The 23,584-nt window shown below is 40.9% G+C and overlaps 3 protein-coding genes and 1 long non-coding RNA gene across 4 annotated transcripts; 2 read left to right on the top strand and 2 right to left on the bottom strand.

Annotated features, from left to right (window-relative positions):
* Positions 1–469: 469 nt before the first annotated feature.
* On the bottom strand, positions 470–8,987 carry zgc:113229 (uncharacterized protein LOC550612 homolog). The gene is made up of 7 exons (XM_056382704.1): positions 8,904–8,987; positions 6,147–7,639; positions 5,908–6,059; positions 3,733–4,114; positions 3,417–3,549; positions 3,048–3,265; positions 470–2,256 (listed from the first exon to the last, which is right to left on the bottom strand). The coding sequence occupies exons 2-7, from the start codon at positions 7,038–7,040 to the stop codon at positions 2,011–2,013; spliced, it is 2,025 nt and encodes a 674-aa protein (XP_056238679.1). The 5' UTR covers positions 7,041–7,639; positions 8,904–8,987; the 3' UTR covers positions 470–2,010.
* Positions 8,493–14,878, top strand: rad9a (RAD9 checkpoint clamp component A). Its single transcript, XM_056382706.1, has 12 exons — positions 8,493–8,799; positions 8,911–8,981; positions 9,132–9,205; positions 9,345–9,393; positions 10,385–10,499; positions 10,675–10,774; positions 10,990–11,096; positions 11,724–11,830; positions 12,030–12,094; positions 12,185–12,283; positions 13,217–13,457; positions 14,424–14,878. The coding sequence occupies exons 1-12, from the start codon at positions 8,766–8,768 to the stop codon at positions 14,529–14,531; spliced, it is 1,170 nt and encodes a 389-aa protein (XP_056238681.1). The 5' UTR covers positions 8,493–8,765; the 3' UTR covers positions 14,532–14,878.
* On the bottom strand, positions 14,867–23,519 carry tbc1d10c (TBC1 domain family, member 10C). Its single transcript, XM_056382703.1, has 10 exons — positions 23,068–23,519; positions 22,505–22,645; positions 21,040–21,139; positions 20,501–20,608; positions 20,167–20,273; positions 19,740–19,854; positions 19,408–19,473; positions 19,044–19,233; positions 18,662–18,819; positions 14,867–18,314 (listed from the first exon to the last, which is right to left on the bottom strand). Exons 1-10 carry the CDS (start codon positions 23,148–23,150, stop codon positions 15,246–15,248), a joined length of 4,137 nt encoding a protein of 1,378 aa, XP_056238678.1. The 5' UTR covers positions 23,151–23,519; the 3' UTR covers positions 14,867–15,245.
* On the top strand, positions 20,623–22,344 carry LOC130173433 (uncharacterized). The gene is made up of 3 exons (XR_008828418.1): positions 20,623–20,917; positions 21,123–21,168; positions 21,335–22,344. It is a non-coding gene; the product is annotated as an uncharacterized LOC130173433 (long non-coding RNA).
* Positions 23,520–23,584: the final 65 nt, after the last annotated feature.

The raw sequence follows: 23,584 nt of genomic DNA, 5'->3' as shown, positions 1-23,584 counted from the left end.
GCAGTGGGATAAATGTGTGTGCTGCTTGTGGTTTACAAATGGGCCATTATTAGTCCACTTCTGGGTGATGATGCATGGTAGGAGATGTTACTGTACAGACTAATTGACTAATGCAAGTCCACTTTTTTATATGGAAAATCTAAAATTAGATTATGATTCTCTTATTCTCTGGTTTGCTCTCACGGCTCTGTTGCGAACATTTATTTAGTTCTCTTTCTGCCTGTTTTGCTCAGACACAAGCACATAGTGTACATTTTGACCTTTGCCTCTCCTCTCTCTGTGTCCCCTCTCATTTCAGTATGAAATGTGACCAGGGCGCTAATAGATCAGCTAAAGAGCCTCTTAATGGCTCTGACTGATTTACAAGAGAAGATAGCTGTGGAGGGAGGCCACAGAGGAATTGACAACAGTTAGCCACAAAATTTAATTTACTAATTTAATCACACAAATCAATATAATGCATGTAAAGGAAATGACAGAATAGATAGAATGAAAAAAAAGTTTTCTGACTCAACAACATTTGAAGGCCTAATAAGACTGGATGTGTGTGTCCATGCACACAGTTTTGTAATTTTGAAACGTGAATTGGCAGATACTGTCACTTTTTCAGATGTATGTAGAAGCATTTATAATAAATATGAATAATGAGGTAGCTGGAGGAGGGTTTGTTTTTTAATGTTATCTAGTTTTTCATGTAGAGGGGACAATGTAAATAAAAAGTGGGTTAACACACATTATCCAGCACCCTTGCCCAGGATAACAAGATGGTGGGAGGGTGACTTTAAGAGGTGAAGGATACCACTGTCATATCTGTACTGTAAATATGAAGCTACAGTACTGCTAGCAGCCAGTTAGCATAATTTAGCACAAAGGATGGAGGAAACAGCTAACCTGGCTGTGGCAACCTGCACTTCTAAAACTGAATAGTTAACATATTATATCTCATTTCTTTAATCCGTACAAAAACCAATGAGTAAAAATGACAGAGTGAAGTTTTAATGTGGGATTATGCACCAGACCATTTGTTTTTGGCTGGGTGCAGCAGCTGGCCAGGCAGCCAGCAGAAACTCTGAATTATACATAGTTTTATATGTTGTGTTAGTCTTCTCATCCAACTCACAGAAAGAAAGCAAATAAGCATATTTCCCAAATGTTGAAATCTTCCTTTAATGTTTTTCTTAACCTTGTTGCTCCACTCACATGGATGCATCACTGTAGCTCTAAGCCCAGTCTATAAAACAGGAGACAGAGAGTAAAAAATACTGTCCGACTAAAATAAAAAAAATAAAAAGTGCTTCCCTCTGACTCCAGTAAGAAAATGGCTCCAAAATAGGGTTTCACCATTTCAAGCGTTCAACCGAGAGTAGCAGACAAATTAGAAATCACTGCTTCAGCTCCAAGTCATATCTCTTTCCCCCTCTGGGGTTAATTGTCAGGATGGCCAGACAGGGAGCCATTACCAAGAAGCAGAGGATATGGAGAATGAGTCGGTGCCATAGACAGCAGACCACATTGTAGTGGGCTGCTCTCCAGTGTGATATTGAAGGAGGAGGGCAACACACACAAAAGCTGTAAAAGCTGGTACAACACTGTCAATATATAATCCAGTCTAAATATACAGACACTGGAGAGCATGGCCTTAAAAACAGTCGAGGGTAAAAAAAAAAAGGAAAGAAATCCACTTAAATTAATAATCTGCAGTTGATGTTTAAACATCAAAGTCCTTGTGAGATGAGGAGGTTAAATGTGCTGCCATTTTTGAATATAGGGTGCAGCTCAGAAAAACTGCTTTAAGTGTCCAAAAAAGTCCAGTCAACAAACATTTATATGTTTTGTGGTTTTTACAAATACTGTGATACTGTTGGTTTATTTAAAAAGAGTCTTCAAACTAAATGAAGTTGCTTCTGAGGCAAACTCAATATCTTACCAAATTTAAATCTTTTTTTTCCATTTATTTAAATAGAAACAAGTGTGTGAGACTAAATGCTCTTTTTTGTAGTTTCACAGTCACTATCTGTGCTTCCTCCCCATGTTCCTTCTCTTCAGAGCCCGTATCCAGGTAGGGAGGGCGGGCCGACGCACTGCTGCCACCTCCTCCACCGCTGCCTGCTCCACCTCACACTCCTGCTCTATCACAGAGTCCTCCTCTGCTCCCGAATCCTCCTCTGAGTCTGTAGCATCCACATCCAGCTCAGGAGCAGCAATGGTCAGCACCTCCTCTGAAAAATGAACCCGGCGGTTCTCCTCAACTCGCCTCTGATCCAGAGAAGATGAACAGAATGAAACAGGAAGGTGAACAGAAAGTGGCCAAGAAAGAATAGTTAATAAAATGACTCGTTCTTAAGTGTTATAATTGGTCTACGCAACACTGACTGCTCATAATACATCAACATACATGAAGTTTCTAGAAAGAAATGAATGATATTAACATGGGTTTAAATTAAGCATTAAAAAAACCATCTTGGAAATTATTTGGAAATTATTCAGGATTTAACCTAACTTAACCTAAAAACAAAGTGTTACTAATAGGCTATTTAAAAATCAGATACATATTCAATCCATAAATACATGTTATTGTGCAGACAAAGATATAAAAAATGTCCGTATTGAGATGCCTTACATGACAAAGCTATTTTGTTTAAACAATCTACCTTTTAAACAAAATTATTAAGATCTACAGTACATGACCACCTCGACCTCCCCCAATCCCATACTGCGGTTCCTTACTAACTTTTACTACAGTATACTGTATTTTTGCAGTTAGAGTACAATCTACTAATCTGCATACTACATGCATATAAAATTAAAAGGTTATTTTGTTTTTGTTTTTGTTTCTGAGCTGTTTCATCATCAACAGTTTTCACAGCTGTGAGCAACTCATACATTTCCTTTGTGCATTGCATTGTGGGAGAATAGTGTCAGCAGGACGCTAATAAATATAGGTTTAGAATAAGCATGTAGTATAGATGTAGGACACACACATACTGTGTAAATAGCATCTTTATGTTTCATGCCACAAGGAGGCACTGTGATGCACGATATCTCACCCTTTTTGTCACTGTTTCCATTGAGGACTCTGAATCCTGGGATATTGAGTGTTTGAGGACCCCCCGAGGTGCAGGAGCAAAAGGATTAAAACAGGATGGAGAGAGAGGGGTAGGAGAAGAGTTTAGGGTGTGTAACGGCATGACAATTTCATGTTGTGACTCTCCTGTTTCATCCATCAAATGGCTGCTGGTCATGCTCAGTGAAGATATAGACGCCCCTATAAAATAAGAGACAAAAGAAAGAACTGAATTTCCCTTTTCTAAAGAACATAATTTCTGTCAAATGTCTCTGCCGCAGGTGACCACATCTAACCTCTTTCAGTTCAAGTACCTGAAATATCTGATTATTCAGTATTAAGTTGTTCTCACCTCTGCCTGCCTCTCTTACGTCACTTATTATCTCAGTTTGAAGCCTCTCGTCTCTCCTCTCAGCTGACTGATGGTGTCTCTTTCTGTTGAGGTGGACTCTCTTCAGCGCTGAGTTGTCCAGACTGTATTTTGGCTGCATTTGAAACCAGATGATATGGTGAGCAACTCAAAAGTGAAAGTAAAAAGGTCACACAAAAAAGTAGAGTTAAAGAAATGTGGTTATGTGTGTTTTGTTTTTTCTTAATAATATTGCACAATAATCGCTAAAAAATATGGGAGAACATAATTTTGAGTGAGTAAGTAAGTCATGTCTGACCTCTACAAAGGATGGAGGTCTAGGTTGTTGTTCCCGTCCTCTCTCTCCAGACTGCAAATCTTCCATCGGTTCTGATAGATTAGCTGCTGTGTGAACATACTGCTGTCGTTTTCCCGCTGACATGTCCATGCTGACAGGTAGGAAAGCATCAGGTGATATTTGTGCCATACTGAAATCTGAAACTGGTGATGACTCTGTGCCCCTGAAGCTCCATGGGCTGTTGTCCTGCATTTGGAGTTGGCTCAGCTGCTCTTCCGATGGTCTGTGATTGGCTGAGGTGGCCGGTGGGTTGGGGTTAAGGAACTTTGCCCACTCTTGACCTGTGACGATCTCCTCGAGAAGGCTGAATGAGCCCAGGCCGAACTCAAAATCACTAGAGGACCTGCCAAGAGAGAAGAGATTCATACTGTCAACCAACAATGAATTGATCTTGCCTTATATGCCTTATTCCTCTGTGCGATAGAGCTCCACTGTCGACCCAAAAAACGTTATAAAAAAAGGCACATCATCTCACGGGGTGACATGTCCCTTCATTATGATGAACTTCGGCAGTGCAGTTTATTTTGACTCAATCCCACATACACTAGTTAGTCCCATAAATACTGACTAGAGCAGCGGTTTCCGTCTTCTTTTGTCTGACATACCCACAACCCTGTCAGATGACCGCAAGTACCCCTTCATAGACGCCACTCGTCATGTTCCAAATGTTTTTATTTAAATCTAATGATATTTGACACTATTAATTATATAAAAGTAGATATTGTTGCAGTATTTTTTCAGACAACACACTGATCCAGGAATGGTCAGTGTTAGAGTCTAGTTTCTCCTTTTTCAGTGACCAAGTTTGCATTTGTTCTACTTTTTAGCTGCTGCTTTTCTGACTAGTTTTTATGCTCTGTCAATCGCAGCATATGGTTTTCAGATGTTACTCAGTTTGGTGGGAAGCCTGTGGAATCAGACTGTTTTGGTTGGTGGTAGTGTACTGCTTATTGTGACAATAAATATACTAGAGATCAACCTCCTATTTGTACTCCTAGTGAGTACATACAGTACTGTGCAAAAGTTTTCTTGGCAATTTACATTTTTAGATTGCAACACTAGCGAGGTGTCTGATTGGTCCCAAATTCATTCTGCAGCAAGACAATGACCCCAAACATAGGGAGCCATAATGAAATATCTTCAGCAACAAGAAGAATAAGGAGAACAAAATTCAATAAGACTTTCAAGTACAGTGAAAAACAGTGCACAGGAGGACACTGGTGCTGTTTTTAAGGCAAAAACACCAAGGCTTTGGACAAAGAAGACAGAAGGTATTGAGAGATTGAGAGAGCTTTGGTCTTTTAAAGGGATTTGCTGACTATAATAAGAATATAAAATAACACCACTCTTATCCTTAAACCACAAAGGAAAGGCTCATCCTTTAAAAGCCATTCTGTCAGTCTCAGAGTGTGAGTGTGTGTCTCTTTCAGGGGTGGTACATCAAAACAAACACTGCACCTAAATACAACTAGTATTAAACTTGATTGTTTCCATTTCATGCTACTTTCTACTTTAACTCCACTACATTTATTTGACAGTTGTAGTTACTAGTTACTTTGGGGGGAAAATTTTTTTACAATAAGCTAAAATTAGATAAAATAGGAATGCAATGTTATAGTAAATTAAACTACACAACAGTATATGAGGGCCATTCTGCATGCATAGTGAGTACTTTTGCCTTTGTTACTTAAGGTACATTTAGCTGACAGTTATTTTTTAATTGTATTTGTAATACAGTATTTTTACATTGTAGTATGAATACTTTTACTGAAGTAAAGCATTTGAACACTTCTTCCATCAACGGTCTCATTTTTGATGTTCCCATATAAGACACGTTATCAAAATGATCATGTCACTTATCGCAATACGAAAAGTGTGAATGATGATGTCTGAGGACAGACGCTGTCAGACTGAGAAGGGTGTGTTTGACACATCAGAGGGAACATAACAGCACAAACTAACATAACCTCTATAGTTGAAAACAGCTCAGAAATACCTCACATATCTTTCTGGTGTAACTTTAGGGCTAAGAGACAAATCAACAAAGCCTGATTGTGATAACTTTAATGTAGGGTTGACTACAGGACTGGTTTGGGTGTGTTTTTGCAATATTAGGGCAGTTTGATGGTTGATTACCTGACATGCCCATCAAGAGTGCTGTCCTCTGTGTGTGCAGGATGAGGTTTACTGGGATCACTGCTGTCTGATGGAAGGACGGTCCTTCCTTCCTCCTTATTTGATGTATTGATGAGATTTTCTGCTCTCAGTAGCTGGTTTGGAGGTGAAGTCTGCAAAGTAAACAAGCTGAAGTTTTACTGTTTTTTTTTTTTTTAATTTTGATAATATTGAGTAAGTAATAAAAAGGCACAACTCACCTCAGTTCCTTCCTCACTTTTCTGGTCTACTCTCCCACCTTCTCCTTTTCCCTTTTTGCCAAAACTCCCCGTCCTGTCCAACCATCTCTCCTTAATCTTCTGCGTCCATCTCCTCGTTTTATTCTCAGATGATCGCTGTTTTCTTCTAGAGCTGCTGTTTGTTGTTTTTTGGCTATTTGCAACAAACTGTATGTCTTTACTCTGTGCCAAAGCTCCCAAGCCTCCATATCCCACATGCAGGACTTTATTCTCTTGACTTTGCGTGTCAAGATTTGCATCTGTGGGCGTCAAGGACCACTTGTAACCCTTGGGTTTAAAGCCCTGATCCTGGACCTGATTCTGTCCCAACATTGTGACAGCATCTTTATTACCAGGAATGTGTCCTGTCATTGGAGACCTGCCATAACTCACCATTTCACCGTCAGTCCTCTCAAAGGAAGTGGTATCAGCATCCTTAAGTGATTTAGCGGGAAACAGCTGTCCTGTTCCTGTTGGGGTGATCCCAGGCGATGTGGCCTGTCCCCACACCCTGTTCTCACCCGTGTCATTATCAATGTTGTCTTTCTGGGAGGGAAAGGAAATGAGGCCCCTGTCATGACCTGGTTGCTGTATTTCCCCACCTTTGAGGCCAAAACTACTGTCCGCAGCAGAGATCCCAAACTCTCTTGATGGGATACCATTGGTCCCTAACTCAAAGCTATTTACAGGACTGTTGTTTACTTTCTGGAGGTTGGAGGCTCCTCTCTCTCCATCTTCCTTCAATGTGGAAGCAGCTGTGTTGGGTACAGGTGTGTTTAGCAAGGGCTGCCCCTCTTTCACTGGCTGGAGCTTCAGTCTCTGCAGCATGGACTGCAGCAAGGCCTGAGTGTCTGTTTGATTATGTGACTGAGACATCTAGGAAGAAAACTGCCGTGTATCAAATCCAGAAGTCACAGAAAGGCATGTCAGCAATGAGTAGACGTGAACACCGCAATAAAGTCCACTATAGATTTCAAACAGTCTAATGTAATGTGTTGCTGTGAAAAGAAATCTGAATATCCAGACAAAAGAAATTAATCATGAAAAAATCATGTCACCCCTGTGTCCAGCTGTTGTTGTTAAGACTCCTGTAGGGATGTTTCCCTCTCTCTTCATGCTCCAAACTTTTCCCATCATTGGCTTAATAGTTTCTCACAGCAAATATCAAGACAGATCCATTTCTTAAAATTTAACCTCCTCAGCAAGGATAGAAACGTTTCTTTTTCCACTTCTCCATAATCCTCAAAAGTTCAAGCAGCAGTCACTCTCTCTGTTTGTGTTTTTTTGGCACAAAGCCGAGCCAAACTCAAAAGAACTTCTGACTTTTTCCTCTTGAGTCCCTTCAAAGTCTCTCTCTTTCATCAAATGTCTGAGGTTTCAGTACACGAAGACTGTTCTAGTCACACCTCTTCTCCAGCAGTCACCAGTGATGGGAGGAGGGATGGCGCACGGCAGCGTTCCTCAGATCTTACACACTGAAGCAGACCAACAGGAAAGACCAGTAAGGTGAGATAATTGTGAATTGACAGTGACTCTCCCTCTTTCTGTGACTCTCTACCCATCTTTCTATTTGCCCTCCCTTCCTTCCTATTTCTCTCCTTGACTCCCTCACTCACACATGCACACACACTCTTCCCACTGTGACCCTTGAGTGGTAATTACAGGGCGTTTTTTGAGAGCAGCTGCTATTTATGTGTCTTCAGAATGAAAGAAATAGAAAATGCCTGCAATGACTTTTGGTATAACCCATTTCATATAAATTCTGCTAATTTTTCTTTTGAAACAGGCTTCACTGTTGGTGTTAGTTTCAGTAGAATCCCCTAATGTTGTACTGGAACCTGGAGAGTGCTTTTTTCTGATTTCTTTTAATTAACATTTGTTGATATTAGCCAGCTGTTAGTTACTATATTATATTTATTTTATTTTACAGGTGTCAGATAACTTTATTGAAGTAAAACGAACAAAATCTGTCTCTGAAATGTAGCTGAGTGGAGGTATAAAGTGATATTAAGTAGAAATACATAATAAAGTATCTAAGAATTGTATCTACATTCTCCACAGTACTTGAATAAATGAACTTAGTTACTCCTTACCACTGTTGTAACCACTAAAATCAATTTATTAGCAATACATTAAATGTAGGCCTATTTGTCCTCCTCTTAAAATATCCCTATTTTCAGATGTTAAGTGATCTGTCATTCTAAATGCCTGACCGCATCTTTAAACTAACTATGTATCTGTAAAATAAAGTCGTCTCTTTGCACTGTTTTTCTTCGCCCATTGCGCATGGCTGTAATTAACCACGCCCCTCAAGCGCCTGTGTCTCTGATTGGTTCACGGAGCGGAAGCGGGCAATGGCGGCGTAAACAACGTCAAGATCGGTGTAAGATACTGCTTAGTTGAACCACAGCCGAAAATAAAACTTAAAAACAAAACTATAACCAAATGGAGTATGTTTTCAGCACTGGGTGACATTCTGCGCCGTGTACAAACAGTCACACCCCTACTGCTTCAGTTTTTGATGGTGTGTAGCCGGTAGTTTCGGCTAACTTTTAGCCGAGTTTGCTAACTTAACGCAAAAGTATTATCCACTTTATAGAAATGGACTGCGTCGTGACGGGAGGAAACGTGAAAGGTAGCAAACATTTTCTGCTTTATCAGCTCTGTCTTTAGCTAGAACATCAGTGTATGGAATTACTTCGCTGTTGATAGTAATAGTGTGTGTATGTGTGTATGTACCGTCAAGTGCTCGCCAAAGCCATCCACTCCCTGTCGAGGATCGGTGATGAGCTGTATGTGGAGCCTCAGGAAGATGGGGTGAGCTGCTCTGATAATGACACACACCCAACACTTCCTCCTACCATGCATGTATCTTACATGCTTCCTGTTGGTGCATACTTTGCGTCAATGAATAGTGTTGTTTTTTTTTTGTCTTTCTCTCTCTCTCTCTCTCTCTCTCTCTTGTAGCTGGCCCTGCGGTCTGTGAACTCCTCTCGGTCGGCATATGCTTGCTTCCTGTTCGCACCACTCTTCTTCAGCAGGTGCAGACTGTGTTCATAATCGGCACTGAAATGTGTGTGTGTGAGAGAGAGATAGATAGAGAGAGAGTCGCTGAACATCACATTATTTGTGTCATTTCCAAGAGTTGTAAACCAACTTCCCCGCCCATTTCTTGCACAGGTACACCATCCCCAGTGGGCATGTCTTCCGTTGCAAGATGGCAATAAAGGTGTGTTGAGCCATGCTTCTTCTAATGCTTTATATAAATTGTCTCTCATGGCCAGCACATTTACATGGGCTGAAATGATCTATGTCAGCCTTATCGGATGAGCTCAAGTACTCCTTAATCAGCAGCACCTGTCCTTTTGATATTACCACAGTACTTTTTTCACACATGACATAGTGACCCTGAAGCTGTTGATGTTTATTCTTGGTCTCCTTTTTTTTTCTTTTGTTACTAGGTTTGTTCTCATATTACAATTTAGACTTGCAGTGACCTCTCTGCTCATATACTCACCAGTTTTAATGAACTCTCAATCACAGTGCATGATGTTAAAGTGTTACATCTAATTCAGGTTGGTGGGAGGCAGATCCTGGACAGCCGATCTAATATATACAGTGATAGTAATATAGTAAAGAGCAGCATAACATCAAATTGTAATCCTATTTATGTGTTTTTTTCCCCACCTACACACAAATATGTGGATGTATTTTAGTTTTAGCAACGCAAATCCAAAATATTTCTACCCCCTGGCAGCTGCAGTACCCATGTCTGGGTTTGACTGTTGCTGTATCCATTATTCAGAGCAAAGCCAGATAAATTCTTCTCTCTACTAAACTTCAAACACTATCTTTCCTGTCATGTTGCTACCATGGTACTGCCTTGTGGTTATCTTTATGTGCCTTGTGCAAAACCTCCGAGCTTCCTTGTTTTAACAGTTGTACATGACAATAATTTCAAAGGGTAGACCATTTGTCACCAACATGTGAAGGATGTTGGGCAATTGTACACTTGTAGATTTTTTAAATTAATGTAAGGTGCGGATATATCACAAAAATATTTTCTTGGCAGCTTCATATAATAAGAAGATTGGTAATAATCCCAAACTAAACTTTCTAAACCCATGTTACAAAGTGCTTTATGAAACATAGTCATGATCATATCCCCATGTGTATATTTATTTATTTCCCATCTTATGTTCCTTTTATATATGAGTCAGAGTGTGCAGGCAGTGTTCAGGTCTCTGGCGTCTCTGGAGAAGACAGTGGAAAAGTGTCACATTGAGTTGGACGAGCAGAAGGACCGCCTCACCTTCACCTTGCACTGCAAACACGGTATCAGTGCTTCACTTCCTCCTCAGATGGTTCACATTACTTTACTTTAACATGGATGCTTTTAGGAGGGTTGCAGCTCATTTATACTGACACGTATTCTTTATTGTAGCACATCATGCATTCATTGTATGGTATTCCTGGTGTAAGTGTTTGTGTGTTGGCATTGTCTCTGCAGGCCTGCTGAAGACACATAACCTGTCTTTCCAGGACAGTGAAAGCTTACAGGCAGTGTTTGATAAAGACAGCTGTGCCAACATATTCAGGGCCCAGCCCAGGTCTGCGAACTCTTTCTGCATTCTTCTTTGTAATAATATTTCTGTAGCATGGACAATCCGTCTCTTGTTTTCTGTCTTGGACCCTCTCTGTTACATTTGTTGTTGGTCTGCAAATAAAATGACATGTCTTTTATGTAACTGTAGCTTATTGCTGTCTTTCTGTCCACCTCCCTCACTAGAAGCTTACGCTATGTCTGTTTTCCCATTGTTGTCAGGCTGCTGGTGGACACAGTCGTGCACTTCCCTCCCTCTCTGGAAGAGGTCACTGTGGCAGTGAGTGATGAACGGATGTGGGTCAGGAACCATGTAGATGAAGATACAGGTGACTTAATTGTCTATTTCTTCACACAGCAACTACAAACTTACTTACTAGAATTTGTAGAACTTGTGAACTGTTCTTTAAGAAGTCATAACACACTTTTTATACTAATCTTACATCGGATATTCAAGTAACGTACAATCAAAAAGAGCATTTTAGTGTGACGCAACTTTGTGACAAAAAAATCAGGGTCACTTTTTTGACACATGTACAGAGATGTCAAAAAATTCCATGAAAGGAGAAAAACTAAATAGAAAGATAAACATAGCTTGAGTGTATTTACTTATATTTACTAATCCCACAGCCCCAATGAATCATTGTATCTCTGAAAGAGCTTTGCATTACAAAAATAAGAAAATATGCTGTTAATGATGTGGAGAATTTATGCAAAAAAAGGGAGAGAGGATGGATATGAACCCAGTGGTGCCCTCGTTTGGTGGACAGACGTCAAATCAGAATTGCTCTGTGCAGTGGCTGTCATTAGTGAACAGAGGTAGTTTTATACCTCTGTAAGTTAACAGTAATAAGGCACTATAAAGGCACAATATAAATTTTATTTTTTTTGTTTTTAAACCTTTCTCTGCTTTTGTCTTCAGTTCACTCCTGCTTTTCTTTCTGTGTCCTTCTCAGAGCAATCCAAGGCCATGCTGACAGAGTTGTGTCTGGCTTCAGACGAGTTTGACCATTTCGCTGTCCAAGCTCACAACAGCGTCACGTTTTGTCTGAAGGAGTTACGGGTGAGACAGCGGACAAAGGGAGGAATGACAGTGCAAAAGAATAAGAGGATAAGTCAGGAGAGAGAGGGTTGGTGAGAGAAGTCCTATAGAGGAATTGAGGGCAAGGTGTAGGCAGCTAAAATATGTTGTGGTAAGTGGATTTCTTGCATTTGTTTCTCATCACGGTTTGCTAAGGCATGTGTTGTCATCTCTCCCTCAGGGTTTGTTAGTGTTTGCAGAGTCCACTGGTCTCCCTATTTCTATGTACTTTGATGAGCCGGGAAGGTAAGCATACTCACATACAGATATCAGTTGATCAATTGTGTTATCACAATATACTGACATTTAAATTTTGTGCGTGCATGTGTGTTTCAGTCCTGTGGTACTTTCAGTAACAGACAGTGTCCTGGAGGGGAACTTTGTGTTGGCTACGCTTTCTGACGATCCCAACCACCGTAAAAACAACACACGACGGTAACACTCAAAACAAATTGAATAGGCTGGACTTCAGACGTCAGTCAGTTGTCAGTCAGTCTTTAGAAAAGGCTTGCCAATGGCACACGTGAAAAAAAAGCTGTTTCACCAAATAGTTTCTTCAGTTGTAATGACAGGCAGGAAATTTTAGCATTCATTTTGCAGGGATGCTATGCCACCTGGTGGACAATTACATTCTCTGAGTGGAGAGGCAGTTGACCACGAGCTGCAGGTGTTTTCAATAGCACATTTGTCCATGTGGTCTATGGCATAGTGCAATTAACGTTTGATAGAGTTTTTCTGAATTGACACAAACAACCATTTAATCATTGAAAATGTAGCATATGTGATGCATTGGACATGGCTAAGGCTGAACTTTCAACACTTCCACAATCTTGTCACTCATCACTTGTTATAAATGGAGCACAGGTTATGTAATAGATGTGGGCAGGGGTGAGTGTTCAGGGCTGTCTCTGACAAGCTGAAGTTAAGTGCAATGTCTTGTCTATCATGAACTGGGTGGATTGGCGTTTTCAGTTAGGATTTCTTAAACTTGGCCTCTTTTAAACCATCTGTAATCTCTGTGTGTAAAACATTCTGTACTTCTCCATCTTGCCAGCCAGCCAGCTCTGGGTGAGAGGGACATCACCAATAGGGTTGTAGTTGGTGTGGCTTTTCAGCACAATAAAGGGGGAAGACTTTCTGCCTGATATCAGGACTAAAGATGCTCTTCTCATGAATAGTAAAACTACTATTGAGTTTAATTTTTTTAATTTCCGGACATTACAGCAGCTGGGATCTGTTTCAGCATCATGAATAAACTTGAACTTATACATAAGTGGGCTTCCACTGAAGCTCTGTATGGAGCCTGAGAACGACATTTTTTAACCTTTCACTTCCTCATTCATGTCATATTTCCCTTCCACCCTACAGAGCACACTCACCACCACCTCCCCCTCCCGATGACTTCATGAATGATGACATTGACTCCTACCTCATCGCAATGGATACCAGTATTGCACCAGGTCCCTCGGCTACAGGTCCACCCACACCCCCATTAGCTGAATCCACGTACTCAAAACAGCCTGCTGCAGCCAATCACAGGACAAGGATACACAGTGAGGAGGAGGAAGAGGAGGAGACATCTGATTCAGACAGACCACCTAATAAGAAGGTATGGTTTTTAGATAAATTGATGAATATGTAAGGAGATGAAACAAAATTTATTTCTATATTGATAGCTGACCATTTGCATATATCATTGTGTTTTTATAGCATAATTATAGAAAATTACAAAATAATAAAACAATGAAGTATGAATTTTCTAACATTAATTTACTTTCAAACCATCAAAACAATACATTACAAAAGGCATAATCTAGTCCAGGTCCCAAGACACAACATAACACCATAACATTGACAGCTAGATGACACTTGAGTTTCTGTAGGAGTGCTATGTGCTGTTTAAGCACAAAATACCAGCTATGTGCTTATTAGTGGTCTTCTCAAAATATCTTAACATCCTCTGCCTTGTAGTCATGCACAACGATTACTGAGGCCAAGTGCAGACTCCAAACCTCAAAAATCTCTGAATTTTTTTTTTTTACCACCGACTGCTGTCATGTTGACGTGGGAGTTCACGACTCATCTCAGACTAGGTTGCTGATTACAAGATTATTCCACTTTAAGAGGTCAATGACTGGAACAAATGATGTGAATGTGAATGAACAAATTGACAGGAGACAAAGACAAGAGAAAAGTCATTGTCACACCTCACCACCCGTTTTCTCTCTTGTCCTCTCATTGGATGACGCTCATATCCCATCAGAGACTAATATTCAAGGTGCTCCAGCCACCAGTGTACCTTTTTTTGAGGTTATGATAAAATAAAATATATTTGATTTTACTATCTTGGCAACTGTGAAAGATCAAGAAAAGCCTTGAACTGCTAAAACTAAGTTTGTCTCATACTGGTGAATCAGGGCACAAGTTGTGAAGTCTGCACCAAGCGTATATATATAATCTAACAAATGACTAGATGGTACTTTCAGATTTTTCTCTGTCTAACATTTGGATAAAATATACAGTGAGTACACTGTAGTCATTTAATATTTTTCCCCTCTGTGTTCTTCTCCCTTAGTTCTGTTCCTTGTTCTTTGGATCTGTGCTTCCCCCGTCTTCTCAGATGAGTACTCAACCAGTGACAAGTCAAGAAGTGCTGGCCAGTGACAGTGAGGATGACACTTAAAATAGGGTGACGATGGACTGATGGGATGGGGACCGAGAAAGATGGACTGACCTGAAAGCGGGCACATGTGTGTCCACTTTTATTACTGTTTCCCCATTCCTCCCGGACTATTTGAAAATGTAGAAATGGACATGTTGGACTTTTATTTTCAATTTCACTGTTTTGTTGTTTTTTCTTTTACCATCTGTATAGAACCACATTTATTGGATGATAATGTTAATGGTTGAAACCTGGGATTATGTGAAACTACACATGAAGCACTTGCTGTTTTTTTTTTGAGTGTTCAGTTTGTGATCAAGGTGCAGCAGCAAAAAGTCCCTCAGAATAAAACAAACTTATTTTTCAAAGTATGTTAACATCATTTATTATTTATTTACATGTAAAAAAGAAAAGTTCAAGTATAACAAAGATTTAGGATGAGGGGAATGTCTGCTTCTCAAACCAGTGCCTCAACAGATAGGACAATGAAACAGGACGACCCCACCTGGATGGATACAGTCTGCACAACAGGGTTATTGTTAAAGTTTTCATTAAGGTGCAGCAATAACATAGCTGTAAACAATGGCCCAAACTTCTTCATCACATGAAGCGCAGCTTTTACCGTGGTGCAGGCAGTTTAAATGTCTTAACTGCTACTACTGAGACTTATCAAAAGTTATAATCATAACCATGTGCTTCAGACCAAGTCACCCCAGGTACTATTACAAATGTTTGTCAAAAGTAAGATTCAGCATAAGAATTAGAAGAGCTAAGCGTCTGTGAGCCAGTCTTTGCAGATTGAGGTGGATCAGCTTTCTCCTTTTGCACTTGAAAACTTTTTCCCCTCGTCTGTGGTTTCCTCCTCTCTCGCTCCCTCTCCTTCTCCATCTCCTTTTCTTTCTTCTTCCTCAACCTCTCTTCCTCTTTCTCCCTTCTTTCCTGCTCCCTCCGCCTCCTCCTTCTCTCCCTGGAGCTAAGTTTCTCCTCGCCCTCTTCTTCAACCAGTTTCCCCGTCGTGGTTTGATCACTGAAGTCCTGAATCAGGATTTTGGGGACTTGCATTTTCTTTTCCTCTTTTTTCTTTGCCTTTTTGGGCTGCTCTCCTCGTAGCCTGCGGAAGAGACCAAAACGTTTAGAGGGGGAGGACGGCTCCTGCTCTTCCACTGTGCCCTCTGTCACTTCTGAGGTCGGTAACGAGGAATCTTTTGAAGACTGGGTCACATCAGGAGGGGTTTGGGTTTGGTTTACAGCTCCAGGATTGGTCGGTGATTCATCGTGTGTAACTTCTGGGTGATTAGGGACAGGTTGTGATTGGCTAGTTTTCTGTGGGATGGTGAAGAGATCTTCGGAGAGCCTACGTGTTAACCTGGACCCACGGGAGCTGGAAGACTTGCGGACGCAGAAATCACCAGAGGTCCGGTTACTGCGGTGCCCAGAGGCTTGTGTCAGACTGCTGTTGTTTGACTCAGCAGGAGAATCATCTGTATTTTCGACATGTGGGTTGCTGTCGGTACGTGGATTGTCTGTCACGTTAGGAGTGGATATGAAGACGTCATCCTCTCCTAGAGTATTTTCTTGAACATTTTCTGTGCTCCCTTCCTCCTCTGAAGGACCCACAGTGACGTGGCTTATCAGTTCTTCGGGTGCAGGTTCCTCAGAGGTACTCATTTCTACTGAACTCGTTTTCCCATCAGGCTCAGTGGTGAGATTCACTGCTACGGCCTGCGTTGGAGTCTCCTCATTCTCTGGAGGTGCTACAGAGTCAGGAGCCTCCACATTTGTCTGAGTTTCAGCTGGTGTTTCCTCTGCTTGTGTTTGACTGTTGTCAACCTGTGCCTCTGAGTGCACAGTCAAAATTATTTCTTCTTTTTCCTGTGCGGGTTCAGATGCTACTGTATCACACTCTTTCTCTGAACAATGAGCACATTCTTCACTTGACTCCTTCACTGTGTCATCTGCGACTGGCATTTCTGCATCATCTTCTGTGTCAGCTACTACATCAATGTCTTCTTGTTGGATGCATTCAGGTGAAGACAGGATTAATGTTTCTGTTTGTGTCTTAGTCTCTGTCTTTGAATCAATGTGTTGTTCTGAATCTATTTCTGCTTTTTCAGTCTCTAATATGTTCTGCTCGGCTGCATTTTCCTCCACCTGTCCTTCAGTTTCTGTCTCTGTTTGGGAGTGGCACTCTTCAATGTCAGCTTCTGCTAATGACGCCATGCTTAATGCATCACCCTGTGAGTTTTTGTCCTTTGTGATCACTTCTTCCTGTGTCCCTGTCTCTATTGTTAGATCTGGATCTGTGAAAGTTGCTGCTTCGATGTTGCTGTTTGTCTCCGAGTCTGAACTTGTCTCAGTTCTCGTTTCTGAGACTTCTGAGACTTGTGGCTCATGTTTACTTTCTGTCCTCTCCTCTGGTTTCATCTCAGCCTGGATCATCTGTTCTTCACTTGAATCTACACTTGCTTGAATTTCTTCATCTGTTCGTGGGTCTGCATCGGCACCTTTCTGTATCTCGCTCTGATTTTCCTCCACAGCAGCTGAATGTTCACTTTCAGACACTTGTTCTTCCGCCTCCTCCTTTGTGTCTTTGACCTCGGTTTCCTGGTCCTGGCCTTTGTGATCCTGTTGTTCCAGGACTTGTGACTGGCTGTAAGAGTCCAACTCCTCTCCTCGTTCAGTGGGCTGAAGAAGATTTTCAGCAGTCTGATCTTTGGTTGGACTTTGGCTTGGTTCTGTCTCTTCAATTGTTTCTTCTGTCTGTTCTGAAACGATTTTGTTGTCCTCTGTCTCTTTGGGTTGGTTTGCCTCCTCATATGTTTCTTCTGTCTGTTCTGAAATGATTTTGTTGTCCTCTGTCTCTTTGGGTTGCTGAGCTTCCTCATTTGTTTCTTCTGTCCGATCTGAAATGATTTTGTTGTCCTCTGTCTCTTTGGGTTGGTTTGCTTCCTCATTTGTTTCTTCTGTCTGATCTGAAATGATTTTGTTGTCCTCTGTCTCTTTGGGTTGGTTTGCTTCCTCATTTGTTTCTTCTGTCTGTTCTGAAACGATTTTGTTGTCCTCTGTCTCTTTGGGTTGGTGAGCTTCCTCATTTGTTTCTTCTGTCTGATCTGAAATGATTTTGTTGTCCTCTGTCTCTTTGGGTTGGTGAGCATCCTCATTTGTTTCTTCTGTCTGATCTGAAATGATTTTGTTGTCCTCTGTCTCTTTGGGTTGGTTTGCCTCCTTTTCAGTGAATTTTGTTTCAACTTCTTCAATCTGTTCTTTTACTGTCTCTGTGTCTTCTGAGTGCTCTGTTGGTGTGTTTTGAACTTTGTCCATCTTTTTAGGTTCCTCTAAAAGTTCTTTCTCTTCAGTTTTCATTGTTAGTTTTGACTCGCTCTGTTTTTTGTGTTCTTCGTCATCCTCCTCCTCCTGAACGCCCTGAACCTTCTTAAAATTTAACTCGTTCCAGTTTCTCCAGTCCTCCTTTGCTCCCATTGAAAGATGCCTCACAACTTTAGCACCGCCTTCCCATTCACCTGTGTTAGCTTTCCCCCCTTTCCTCAACCTCTTGTGAAGGAGCGAAGGAGAAAGGGACAGGGTGGAGGCCGAGCGAGAAAGAGGGACAGACAGGTTCCCTCTCTGTCTCTCTTTCCTGTCCCGTTCTTCCTCATTAAGCCGAGCCCTTGCCCACGCCATGCGGTATCCCAGACAGCGACCTCTGGGGTCAAAGCTGGATGAAGGTCTTTCTTTCCTCCACTTATGTAGTTCCTTCTCCGTGTGTCTCTCCAGATCTCTGGCTGACAGTGGAACTGAACACACCTGAGAGTGCGGGAGGGGGAGGGGGGGGATGTAGAGGTAGATTACAGTAACCTTGATGTGGTTAATCTGAGTTAAATTTTGAATATCATTTTCCTTTTATTACATTATTCTCAATAAAATGCAGCTGACATATCGCAAATACACTTACACTATATGTCTTGAAGTTGACATACAACAGTCTAGCTTTCCCTCCAGTTCAGGTTCAGTGAAAAGCCTAAATTACACTGGATTTATAACCAGGCTGTATATTTCTGGCTAACTGGTGCTTTAATGAAAATGCATGAACGTTGATGTGTGTTATTCTAGTTTTCAACGCAGTCTGGAACATTGTTTTAGCAGGTTATTACCTCTGCTATAAAGGCGTCGTCGTCCTCCTGGACCTGTTCCCTGACGCCCCTCAGCCTCTCCAGAGTCTCCATCTGGCCCGGGCACTGCTTCCTCAGCTCGGCACGACCCAGCACCCGACGCACCAGCACCACCGCCACCTGGAGCAGCACCCGCACCCCTGCACAGAAGAGAGAGGTGAAAATGACACCCGGGGGAACAGTGGTAGCCATATCAAACCCATCACAAGCTGTAGAATATTTCCAAACAAATAATTATTCTGCAAATCAATTTAGCACAGTTATGATATACAGATTATCATGTCAATGAAATTACACATTTAGTTGCCTCCCTTTTGGAATACAATGTAATTTGTATGACCATCAGCCAATGTGGAGGATTTACCGTAGCAGAAAAACAGATCCCAGACTCGGAGCAGAGTGTTGAATGGCAGGTGGCGTGTGAACAGACACATCAGCCAGTCAGTGGCGAACATGAGAGGCTCCACTCCGTGGTGCTGCAGGTGTTTGTGTGCAGCAGGACATGTCCTTTTCAAGACCCAGGTCAACATGCCTGCATCAAACAGGACTCCCTCCTGTACAACACATGGCATGGATACATTAGCTTAGCATTTTTCTAATTCATAGCACAAGCAAACAAAAAATCTACTGTCAGATTCAATTTACTGGCCTATATTTGAAATCTGTGTACAGCAAACTAAACAGGTTTAAAAGTATGTCCGTATGTATGTATATGTGCATGTCCTCACCAGCAGAGGGCTGTAGTATCCAGGCAGGTACTGCTCACTGATCTGCACCAAACACCAGAAGGCTTCCTGTCAGCATTAGATTAGGTGAATATTAGATGTCACATTAGATAATTTTTTGAACATTTATTAACATTAATTTTTTGAACATTTACTGCCAAGGTATTTATGCCTCTGAACCAGCGTTTGTGCCATATTACAGACATATTACATTTTAACCGATGATGCCAACAGTGGTACACATTAAATGTCTGAAAAGGGTTTTTGTTTTTCCAGTAAAATGCAGATTAATGAACTGTATTTTAAAAAGGTTTGCCGCATCTTCATTTTGCTACCTCTGCAGGCATGTTCATCAGCAGCACTGCAGCCACAGGCCCCTGTGCCTGGCAGTAACCCTCTTCTGGTTGGTACTGAGTGTAGGCTTTCAACACCCGGAACAAACCACGCTGCCTACACACAGACACACACACCACAATAGTCAGTCACACAAACCACAAGTTTAAAACTCACGATTATGTTTTGATAAAACCCAAGTTCGACTAGCGAAGTGAGTTTACAAAGTTAAAATACAGCAAATTATATCACTGTCTACTTTCTAGTTTTAATGAAGGAACTTTTATTTTTCCACAGACACAGAGAAAGCAGGAATGCAGAAATGAGGTGGGAGTAGCAGAGGTATGCTGAAGACCAAACAAACTGCAGGACTGTTCTGTAGCTACCTACTCTTCAACAGAAACAAGCATAAGTATAAATGTTATCTACCCATGTCCATCCTTGGAAAGGAACATTTCATGGAAGGGGAACTGTCGGTCCAGGTCTCTTTCAATCACATCCACCCAGCTCTGCAGAGCAGGCTGCGAGTCCAGAGACTGACACAGAAACAAAAGATACCTAATATGAATATTATATAAATGTGATATAAAATTGAGAATAGCATCAGATTGTGTCACATTTGCTTGAAAAATAACATAAACAATTACTTGATTGCCAAAATTGTGTCAATTATTTTGTCTTTTGATCCACATTTTGAAATCAATTAATTAACTAATTGTTTCTGCACTAGTTGCACGGCATCCTTTGTAACGAGTTTTCTTGCCTCGTAGAGGTGTTCGTTTTGTTTCATTCTTTCAGTTGCTGCACAAAGCAGAGGCCAGCACTTCGCTCTGAGTGAGGCAGGGATGCCTTTCTGACACTGCACTTTGACCTGAAGAGAGATAGGTAACAGAGACACAGGATCAGCCCAGAGAAGTCATAAACAAACGACTACAGCAATGTGATTCTGTATTATCAGTTGACAGTATGAAAGCCTTTTTCAAAGCTGACATTTTGACTTGTCAAAATAGGAAAAGAGTCCCAGTGATGCACGACAGTGTGACAGTGAGTTTCTTTGTTTGTTTGTTTGTTTGTTTGTCTGCAGGATTACGCAATGAACTGATTTGCACCAAATTGAGGGATGGGGCATGAGCTAGGGAGGAACCCATAAAAATTTTGTGGCAGATCTCGATCATTAACTGTGAGTTTGAATTTCTTTCTCTGAAGTGTGGTGTGTGTTGTTTTACATTGGCCTTGGCAGAGGTCTGCACTCTCTGAGTGCCCTTCTATGTAATGACTTAAAGTGTCTAAGATGGGGCACACCTTGCTGGTCTTCTTCAACAACATGCGATCCCATTGGAGAATGATGTTGATCCATTTGGTCTCTCTCTGCCTGACCAATTCAGGGGGCGGGCCCACACTCCTGACACAAAACATCATACAAAATACCATGTAAGTATTTTTAAACATGAAATAACAGTAATCCTACAGCAATGCATGCCTCTTGTGTGTCTCATCCATTGACTATACAGCATTAAGGCTCTCAAAACAGTTAGCTTGAGACCTTTAAGTCATTGTGCAGCATTTCTGCATGCTCTTTTGTGTGTTGTCATTACAGAAAGGCAATGCTCCGAAAAACAAGACAGGAAACAGGAAAACCACACGTTAGCAGTGTGATGTCTCTATGGCAACAGGTCAGGATGTTATCAATGAGGAAAGTACGAAGACGACAGGTAGCTCTTTGTTCAGCTGGTCTCATCCTGATTTTAAACTGCTTCAAATGCAGCCCACCACCAAGATTTTTTGTTTCATTGTTGTTCGAAGGTAATTTAGATATGTAGTCAATTGATTTTTGAAAGTGATTGCCTGTATTGTCAGAAAGTAAAAATGTAAAAGTTAAAAGTTCATTGCAGTTTGTGCTCTTTCTGGCATGGATTTTACATGTTCCTGCAGAATTATAAAATCCACATTATTACAGCATCCCCAGAGTGTATTATAATGTAGGTTTTGTAATATAGGTTTTGTCTCTTCCTTTCACTTCGAACAGGCCTGACACAGTTTTGTCGTAAAGGTTTCTGTCCTGATTCAAAATGAATCCCCATTAATACAATTGAAGGCCCTTGCAGATTGGGTTGCCTTTCTGAGAGGCAGAGCGGTTTGTAGATGAGCCTATAAAAAACAAGCCCTTGAGAGACTTTCAGTTAACCTGCAGTCTTCTAATCAGATTGTTTTCCAGCATGCATGGAAACATTTTGTTTTGAGTAATTTCTTTTGGCACTGACAGAAACAACAGGAAAATATCTGAATCTTAAAGATTAAAGCAACAAGCAGCTCACGTCCAACTTGAGACCATCCTCTGTGATGAGAAACTTTGATTGACTTTATTTTAAAGGGTCACATTGCTTTACTGTTGATATGTATAGTTCAGCTATCTGATAATAATGTATGAAAACCTTACATTTGATCACAAACATTTAAAACATTTTTGAAACGTAAAAGTTTATGTTTTTGATCATTAATAAAGAATACATTTTAGTAATGAACAGAGATTTTGTCTGGATAGAGTCTGTATTTTTATAAATGTTGGACTTTCTAGAGTCTTATCTACCTGGGAACAGTTTAGTAATTTCAACAGCCACCTCAGCATACATTTGTCTCTCTTTCGTTTGACCTATTTAATTAAACACAGAAATGAAAACAGAGAAGCAGAATACCTGGTTTTGGTTACAGTGCCAACCTCACTATTGTTACACAAACAGTAGACAAGCACACATCTGGAAGTGCTCACCCAGCTGTGGATCCATTGGTCAGAATGAAGCCAAACCGGTCTGTCTCAGGCTCTAGACCGACCTCAGACCCAGCATCAGATCCAGAGCTGTCCTCTTCACTGAGGTTCTTCTGAGCTGCACTTGACGGACTCAACATCTTACTGAAAGAGAGGAAGAGGCTCTCATTATTCGCCATGTCTGTCTACCCTGTCATCATGATTATGGGAGAGATGTCAGAAATTTGTGACTTTACAAAGCCTTCCACATGTAGAAATACCAAAGATGTTCAATACCTTCACCCCGTTAGTAATAGTAGTAGTTGTTAGTAGTATACTAAGTATTTATCTTGGTGATCAATAAGAATCGTTCTACTGTACTTAATATGATTTTAAGAGTACGTTTTACCTCGTCTCTTATTCGAGCCAGGGTTAGGAGATCTGCTGCCTCAGTTTTTAAGCATTAGTGTAAAGTAGTCTAAGTCAACTTTCTGTCCTTAGACCACAAACATAACCACACCTAGAGGAAAACCAAACCAAGAGAACAGTTGGTAAATCTCCTTAAATATGATTTTAAACAAAGTTACCTTTTACATTTCCGGCATGTTTTCAAGTGTGAAGTCCTCCAGTGATGAGAGAGGAAGACAAACTTCCTCCCTCTGTTGCTCATTTGCTCTCTCTCTCTCTCTCTCTCTCTCTCTCTCTCTCTCTCTCTCTCTGTATCTCTCACTCCCTCTGTCTCTATCTATAAGTATTACACATGCATGATGACTCTTAAATCAACTTTCCTCTGTCCCTCCGTGAAACACTGTAAACTGTTATACCAAAAAAATTGACTATTTTTGAAATACATTTTTTTTTTTGCTGTGATGCAAGTGATACTCAAGCATGATTCATCAAACATGTCATCAGAGTGAGTAATAACTGTATAATATGCTCTGCTGATCGTGTCCTTTCAATGTGCTTCCTCTTGTCTGGACAATATTTATGCCACTTTTGTTTGCTGTAGAAAATAGTGCAATTATACGAGCCCGACAGTAATTTAAATAAAATGGAAGATATCACCAAAAGTGCAGTTGTTTTTTTATTTCCTCACTAAGAATA

The sequence above is a fragment of the Seriola aureovittata genome, chromosome 8, assembly GCF_021018895.1.
Source record: "Seriola aureovittata isolate HTS-2021-v1 ecotype China chromosome 8, ASM2101889v1, whole genome shotgun sequence".
Classification (NCBI taxonomy): Eukaryota; Metazoa; Chordata; class Actinopteri; order Carangiformes; family Carangidae; genus Seriola; species Seriola aureovittata.
This window is presented reverse-complemented; position numbering and strand designations above follow the sequence as displayed.